At 36.3% G+C, this 8,495-nt stretch overlaps 1 protein-coding gene across 1 annotated transcript; it reads left to right on the top strand.

Annotated features, from left to right (window-relative positions):
- Positions 1–245: 245 nt before the first annotated feature.
- LOC147854508 (secretory carrier-associated membrane protein 1-like) lies at positions 246–8,035 on the top strand. The gene is made up of 13 exons (XM_087331137.1): positions 246–424; positions 1,298–1,363; positions 3,771–3,827; positions 3,929–3,991; positions 4,103–4,136; positions 4,229–4,351; positions 6,661–6,729; positions 6,951–7,044; positions 7,136–7,181; positions 7,266–7,333; positions 7,438–7,486; positions 7,556–7,621; positions 7,714–8,035. Exons 1-13 carry the CDS (start codon positions 368–370, stop codon positions 7,795–7,797), a joined length of 876 nt encoding a protein of 291 aa, XP_087187263.1. The 5' UTR covers positions 246–367; the 3' UTR covers positions 7,798–8,035.
- The last annotated feature ends 460 nt before the right edge of the window (positions 8,036–8,495 follow it).

Raw genomic sequence — 8,495 nt, 5'->3', positions numbered from 1 at the left:
TGGAGTCAAAATGATTAATAAATAAAGAAATAAAATTGGAGGCGCACACATACACACATTCTTTGTTACCTGTAAAGGCTTTGAAAAGAAGGAAAAAAGAAAGTCGACTCTCTCTCTCTCTCTCTCTCTCTCTCATCTCTCTCTCATCTCTCACAAAGGGAAAAAAAAACACAAGAAAGAAAGAGGAAAAAAACAAAAGAATGATCGATCGATCGATCGATCTTCGTGGACTCTCTGTCTCTGTCTCTGTCTCTGTCTCTCTCTTCTGTGCGCACAAACCTTCCTCTCCGTGTCCAGGCGCAAGACGCACACACAACCCTGCCTCTCTCCATCGCCACGACCTTCCCATCCCTGCCTTTAACCTCCCATGGCTTCTTCTTATGAAGCCAATCCCTTTGACGAAGAAGACGTGAATCCGTTCGCTGTAAGTTGATCCTTCCTTCTTTTTATTTATCGATTTTTACGTACTCGAATATCTTTCCATTTAGGTTCATCATAGCCTTCATCGACCTTGTGTGAATTCATGTCTCTCCTTTCAGCGCAACCCAGGGTTTTCTATGACATCTCGACGGACATTTTGGCATGATGCCAGAGTTTTCCGTGAAAAATAGCCTCCCGTTAACCACAAATCCAGAGTTATCTGTGAAAATTCAACTAGTCTTTTAGCATGCACTATGTCCTGTAGCATGTTCTAGAGTTCGATATAAATTATGCCTCGGTCTTTTATTACAATCTAGAGTTTTCTGTGAATTACAGCTTTTCTTCAACCACCAATAGAGATTTCTGTGAGTTATGCCCTCGTATTTCAGCATATTCTACGTTTTCCTGTGAATCATGGCTTGTTTTAGCATTAAGTACAATGCACCATGTGATGGTGAAAGGGACTCAGAAAACTTTAGGTTGACCATTCGACGCAGAGGTTACATCATATTGTATTCCTTGTATTTTCTATAACTTTCAGAGGGAATTGTCTAACAAAACGTTTCTTGAGTGTATTTATAGCAGCATAAATTGTATCAGATCTTCTGTTTAGTTGAGCTTGTGTATGTATTATCATTTTCTTTCTGTGTAACTATTTTGCCAAAATAGTGTTTTTACTTGTGCATGTATGGAGGAAGAAATTATTCTTTTGTTTCTTTTAAACCTTTTTGCTAACAGAATATCTCTTTAGTGGATTTATACCAGCATGTCTTGTTTCAAGTTTAACATTTGATCTAGCATGTATTTAATAAGAATGAATGTTATTTTCTTCTTTGAAGTGGTTTTCATTAGTGTATGACTTTTTTTGGATAACTAGGAAGGTGCAGGTCGTGCACAGGGTTCACGACAGCCACAGTATGCTGTTGGAAATTTCTTCAATCCAGTAATTCTCAATATCTAACCATCCTAGATTATCTTCATGCTTCTTACAGTTCGTTTATTGCTATACTAAAAGGGTTTGTTTAATGCGGTTTTTAGTTTTTTTTTGCATTCTGGAAACTGAATTTTGTGCTACTGAACAATGAGAATATAGATTTACTTGTAACTGTTAAAACCATACCCTCAAGGAACTTAGATAAAGGAATCATGGAAAAATAGTAGGATTTAATGTTAGAGGGGTAAAGCTACAATGAGCTACTATTGGTATATCTGCACCAGATCAAGTCTATTGGTATTCAGCAAGACATAATAAAATTTCTTTGATTGCAGCACAGGAATTGCCATTCAGAATGTACAGTGAAATCAGAAAGCTGATGTTGATCATTAATGTGTTTTAGAGGATTAAGATGTATCAAAGTTGTTCTACCTGGTGTGCAAGCCTTGCAGAATTGACCGGGAACTGAATTCCATATTTTTTCATGAACCTAGATACTTGTCTTTGACCATGCTAGGGGTTATGGTTTTTAACATCCACATGAGATATCAGATGAATACCTCATTGGTTGTAGCACAAAGCATTTGAATGGCAACTTGAAAAGCGATAATGCAACGCTGTCCAAATGGTAGTTGTCTGGATGAATCTGAAAAGGCTAGGTCCAATTTGGATAATTTATCTTGTATCAAAATGCTACAGTGGGCAACAAGAAAGGAAGCTGACTTATCATTCTTCAAGATCAGTTATCTAGGAACTATAAGTAGATTACAAGGTGAATATCTAAAACATCATAGGTATATAGACTTGAAAGCTGGAGAAACAATAAAGAGTAAAAGGTTGCTCCCAATTTTATACATATATATCCCACAATTTTGACAAGGGGCATCACTCCTTGCCCACTAAGATGTTTCTGGGCACTAATTCGTGAAGTGCAGAAGTCCCCATTGCGTATCGGCTGGTACCCCAATTTATTGCAACATGTGCATGAGTTGAGCATGTGTTGTTATGAAAAGCTTAGCAGAAACCTGCAAACCAGCAATATATTCTCTCTCCATGCTCTTCCATCTTTAACAAAGAGGTCAATAATCTGTGGTCTGGGGTTCCTTTCGAATGCATGCTTTCGTTGGTGCATATTATTTCTGTCGCTCTGCCCATTCAGTAAACTTAGACTCTAGAATTCACCATATAATTTGGCTAGTTGGACTTTTTCTACTAATCATGCATCATGGGGTGGTCCCCTATTTGCAAAAGGGTACAATATGTGCAGAATCTATCTACTTTGAATGTGTTTTCATGCAGTTTTCCAATGAAGTATACACTAAAAAAAGAGCCAACATTTCACTTGTATAAATGAAATGATTTCATACTAGGCAATCATGGTCTTGGGATTTCCTGTGTTACAGGCTCATATACATCAATAAATGTCTGGTATGTCAGTGATAGGTATGCTAGGATCCTGTGGGCAGAACATTTTCCCAGCCCTCTTGCTGTCTTGTCTTACAAAAAGTGAATAAACATCCACTTTTTGTAAATTATATCTATGATGTCTTGGCATGCTCATGCTATCAATATCTCTTGGTTTTCTGCAATCAACTATAAATGTTAAATATGCATTGTCAGAATTGTGGTCACATAGGAGACCTTCATGAAAGTTGGCAACTGATGAATATATCCCCATAAAAGAGATAGAAAATGATGTTCACATCACACAAAAGTGAAGACATATATAAGAGCTACGATTGTTACCGTCTTTTGGCACAGAGTTGAACCAACTTATATTGAAAAAAGGGTGTGTGGCGTGTGATCATGCATTACTTAGACAAGGAAGAAATGAGCACAATTAGGGCCTTGACAATAACACTTGAAAGGGGTTACAATAGAATGGAAAATACTAATTTTTTGTGCACGAGGCCAATCTCATTTAGACCACAACTGTGTCACCTTGTCATTAACAGATAAATGTCATTATTACCCGACAGTAAAGGTGCTTCTCTTGCTTCAGAAAACTCTCCATTTTGGATTGTCACATTTTGGAGATCTTTTGAAGGTAGAACCTTCGATCTATGTATGTCTAGGAGGTTAAGTGCTTAACTAATGAGATTTCTATGGTATCTTAGGTAGTTCTACTAATTTAGCTGTATTTCATTTAGCTTGTTCTAAAAAATGAGACAACATTTTAAGATGTAATCTCTCATTTGGTCTCATACGCCAATTTGGCCTCTTGAAAGATAACATATACTTCTTTCTTTCTTGGGCGGGAGGGTGGTGGGGTTTACTATGTTGGGACCATAGATAAAGATTCTATTTTGGTGGGTTACCTAAATGTTCCTTTGTTGGTATCAATTTCTGAGTTTCATAGCAGTGTGAAAATTATGCAAAGGTAGTTTTCTAAGTAAATGCTTCCATAATGCCACAGCATGCGAGCAAAGTGGAAAATGATGCCAAAGTTAATATACCTCTTGGGAACGGCAAGGTAAATAGTTCATATATATATATATATATCCTTTTCGCAACTAGTGTTTCCCCATGCTTTGTGGATCATGTATTTCTCTTTGGTTTATTCACATTTTCAAGGATCTAGACCGAAAAGAGAGAGAACTAGAAGCTAAAGAAGCTGAGCTAAAACGGAGAGAGCAGGTATGTTTCTGCCTACAAATCAAATACATATGTAGTTGAAGCTCTATTACTATGTCAAAGAGAATGGACAGAATATTTTCAGTAAGTCATTAACGATATCTCCTCTCTCAGGATCTAAAAAGAAGAGAGGAAGCTGCTGCTAAAGGCAAGGCAATGCTTGGTCTTCTTGACTAGAGCAATTTTTTATGGTATTTCATGAGTGGTTTTCAAAAATCTACATTATTTTCTTGTCTGCAGCGGGAGTGCTTATAGAGGACAGAAATTGGCCGCCATTTTTTCCCATCATTCACCATGACATTTCAAGGGATATCCCTGTTTATGCCCAACGGATACAGTACACCGCATTTGCAAGTTGGCTAGGTATATTTTTTCCTGAACTCTGATTTATTCAGTTCCGTTTACACTGAACGACTTGTGCTCTTAGATATCTACTACATTCATAGGTGGCTCCTAGGACATCTATTACAAACTTGCCCATGAATACTAGAGAAAACATATTCTAAGAACACAAACTATTTCAAGAATGCCCTCTATTCAGCTCTTAATTTTATGAAACCAACTCAGTATTTGCCAGTGGAAAAGTGCTCTTCTTATTAACAATTTTCTAGCATCTATGTTTGTACTTGTAGATAGGTTATGTATACATAACATGTTTAATATTCATTATCTTCTAGGGCATTACAAAGGTGGGAGCCTAAATAAATGATTTAAACATGTAGCAATTTTCTTCTGAGCTAATTGTCTATTGCATTAATGAGATACACTTAAGCATACACTTTGTTTTTCACTGAGTGACTTTATTTCCGGGTATGCAACACGTTCAATCCAATATAGATATAGTTTCATTTTGGATCTTGATTTATTGTCATTACTTCTTGCAATTTATTTTAGATTTGGATGGGAAAATGTAATATATACATCATTACAAGAATGATTACAACGTGGATTAGACAATATATTATTAGCAATTATAGGCTTCTGTGATATGATCTAAGCCAAGGACTTTAAGATGGGAATCTTCTAAGTAAAGCAATTGTCGATGTTCAAACTTCATGTACATCTCTAACTTGGTCATCCATAATGAGTTGCAAGAGCCAAGATCACTTCAAGCTGGTGGAGTAAAGGCCTCATGAAAATTTCGTACAAAGCTGTGAAGCATAACCCTCACCTCAATAAAAAGTTGAACTTTTTCCAATGTTAAGGATTGATTTCAAAGTGTCATTTTGCTGAACATACCTGGCCTATTTGTATGCATGGAATCTAAAGCTCATGAGCCAGAACCGATTGATTCCGTTGATGAGCGTAGTTTGAATCTTATTTAGTAAAAACCTGTCAGAACAAATGAATTTTAAATGTGATGGATACATCTAAAATTGTGTTTGAAAGAAACCTGCTGTTGCCTTTGAAACCAGTTTTTGGAACTTCACACTTGCTAATAAGACACCAATCAGACTGCCGATTTAGTTAAAATCTAACCTTCAGAGAAATAATGAAGCCTTCTTACGATTTTAGATTGGTTAAACTATCAAGCCGTCAATCTAGGTAAAGCTTTGCTTTGAGAAATATCTTTCACTAAAGGATAAAACCGCAAGATTTTAGACTAATTAAACTTAATTGGTATGTGAAGGAGGGTATGTTTATCTTGAACAAGGAAATTGACGTTGAAACCCTCATTTACATTATGGAAACATAACACATATAGTACTAATTCCAACTGTATTTCTCCCTTGTATATTTATCTCCTTTCAGATAGAGAAGATTCAATTGGAAGGATTGTTCTCTAAGCATTGCTTTATGCAACAGAAACCTGTAGACATCTATTGGATAAGGCTATGTGGTAGCTACTAAGCATCCCCAGCTCCAAAGCACTGTTCACTGACCATAGCAGTTCTTCAGAGCCTGAAATCTGAATTTTGAGTGCTACATAGAATGGAGATTTACTTGTGTCAAATTGTAATGTGTCAAGACTTGCTCATACTGGCAAGTCACTACCTCTGAAAAATTTATCTTAATTTCTAACCGACTAACTTATAACTCTAAAGGGGTCCATTGTCTAGTCGTCGTTTGAGCATTTATTTTCATTGCCCATCCCTATGAGATCAAAATTAGAAACACCAAAAGTTACCAAGTTTTCTGGTGCAAATGCTTTCCAGTACGTTACAGTTTATAAAATATCTGATGAAATTTTAACTTCAAAACTTTCTCATTTCCATTTTTTACATGATTTTCTTTTTCCCAGATTATATGCTACATTTGCAGAGAGTATCTTTTTTCATGATGGTTCTTACTTTGTTTTTATGCTAATTTATGGCTTTCTGGGATACAAAACCAATGCTTGTTGAGTCCTTCACAGTTGATATATGGACTCATTTAGGCAGGTTCTTCGTTAACAACTTGTTGCCATTCGTTTTTCTCTCTCTATATTGATGGAATAGATACTGCTCCTTACGTTTTGCCAGTTGTATTTTCTCTCAGATTGAACTGGTCATGTGAGTTATATAAGATCCTATTATTTTTGTTTTTCCAGTAACACAGGCCTCTAAATTGGTTTGCTATTTTTCGTAGAGCTAGCTTTTTGTTGTTAAAGAGTGATTGATATGATGGCAGCTATACTAAGTCAGCTAATTTTTTCGTCACAATCATATAGCAATGTCTCATTCCCCTTGCAGGAATCTCGATCTGTTTAATATGGAATCTTGTAGCTGTTACAGCAACTTGGATTGTTGTTCACCATGATGGTAAACAGCATTTCTATTCTTTGTTGAAAGTAAAACTTTATTTCTATGTTGGAAAAGATTTTCTGTACCAACTAGAACTTAATATATACTCCTATCTTAGACCTGTGCAAGTACCATTTTATCAAGGACTCTATATCTAGACATCCATAGGGATTGCCTACATATGGCTTGGAGTAGAAATATCCTTGAAATTCTTCTAAGGACTGCTATCTATGTTGTAGGAGTAAAGCTGTGGCTCCTTGCAGTTATTTATGCACTTGCAGGCATTCCTGGCTCATATACCTTGTGGTATAAGCCTCTTTATCGAGCAATGAGGTAGAAAAAGAATTGCTGTAATTTGATTTTGTCATTCCTGCATAAAAATCAAGTGTTCTATAGATTTGATAGACAATTCCACCATTCCCAGGAACGAGAGCGCATTGAGGTTTGGGTGGTTTTTCTTGTTTTATCTAGTAAGTTCTCTATGCTATCTTTCTTTGTTTTGCGTCAGTAATATGACAGATCATTTTCAGTCCAACTGGCTTTGTTTTTCATAGTTACACCTGCTCTTCACAATCTTTGCAGCAGTAGCACCCCCCATTGTCTTCAAGGGAAAGTCTTTAGCGTAAGTCCAGGTCAAGTTGATGCAATTTTACAGTCAGCCATTGCAGCCAATAGTTATTAGCATCTCTAATCAATGAATTATGATTTTTTATTTTTGGATCCCAGTGGAATCCTCGCAGCTGTTGATTTGTTCTCAAGCTCGACTCTTGTTGGTGTAAGTAATAGAATGCGAAAATGACAATCTATAGAACTGTCAAGTCTGATAACATTTTGCGATTGCCAGATATTTTACTTCGTGGGCTTTGCATGCTTTTGCTTGGAGGCATTACTTAGCTTGTGGGTCTTGAAGGTATAAAGTCTCATCTATTTTAGCAGTTTTTACCTGAATATGAATATTTGTTAGCATGTAGTAATATTGGTCTTTTAAATGGCTGTTTACAGCAAGTATATATGTACTTCCGGGGTTCTGGAAACGCTGCTGCGATGAAGCAAAATGCCACGAGAGCGAATGTGAACTCAGTGTAGAATTCATGTCTCCCTTCATATGGAAATGTGGTTTCCAGTCATGTTGTGTTAATATTTGAGGCACTTCGTTGTTCACCATTTTTATAAGCTTGAGGAAGGCTTGTGTTAATAGGCTTGTATGTAGTTTTTTCTCTTTTACTAATTTGATTACTTCTGACCAGAAACTAGTCATTTAATTCTGAATTATTTTGGAGGTGTTACGAAATAAACTATGAAGGATTGAATAGCGTTACTGCAACAGGATGTGTTATTTTAGGTTAAATACATAAATATAGTCTGTTCTGCAAAGTTGCATGGTCTACCTAGTGCTCGAGCTAGTCACATTTGTGATTGTGGTGTTTTTGCTTCAATTGGTCGGTGTAATTATTTTTGAAGAGTTGAATGGTTTACATTAAGAAGTCAGAATGCTTCATAATTAAGTGACAAGAGAGGATGTGACTTCACATTCATGACAGCATTTTGAAAAGAGCACCGAGTTCATGAAAGGTGGAAATGTCTGAATTGACACGTGTCATTGGGATCACATTTGTTGATGTGGCTTCACATTCATGACAGCGTTTTGAAATTAGCACTAAGTTCATGAAAAGGTGGAAATGTCTGAATTGACACGTCATTGGGACTCTTAGATGATGCAACTTCAAACCATGCCTTGTTTTGTGTTATCGTATTGTTGCTTAGCAAGCAGGATTTTTTCTTAA

This window comes from Azolla caroliniana, unplaced genomic scaffold (genome assembly GCF_043228905.1).
Source record: "Azolla caroliniana isolate FFs.n. ecotype wild unplaced genomic scaffold, voAzoCaro1.0.p SCAF_15, whole genome shotgun sequence".
NCBI classification, from domain to species: Eukaryota; Viridiplantae; Streptophyta; class Polypodiopsida; order Salviniales; family Salviniaceae; genus Azolla; species Azolla caroliniana.
This window is presented reverse-complemented; position numbering and strand designations above follow the sequence as displayed.

Coding starts and splice junctions, on each gene's coding strand:
- LOC147854508 (XM_087331137.1), top strand. CDS start 368: ATGGCTTCTTCTTATGAAGCCAATCCCTTTGACGAAGAAGACGTGAAT. Junction 3,992..4,102: donor AGCTAAAACGGAGAGAGCAG/GTATGTTTCTGC, acceptor CTCCTCTCTCAG/GATCTAAAAAGAAGAGAGGA. Junction 7,182..7,265: donor GGTTTTTCTTGTTTTATCTA/GTAAGTTCTCTA, acceptor TGTTTTTCATAG/TTACACCTGCTCTTCACAAT.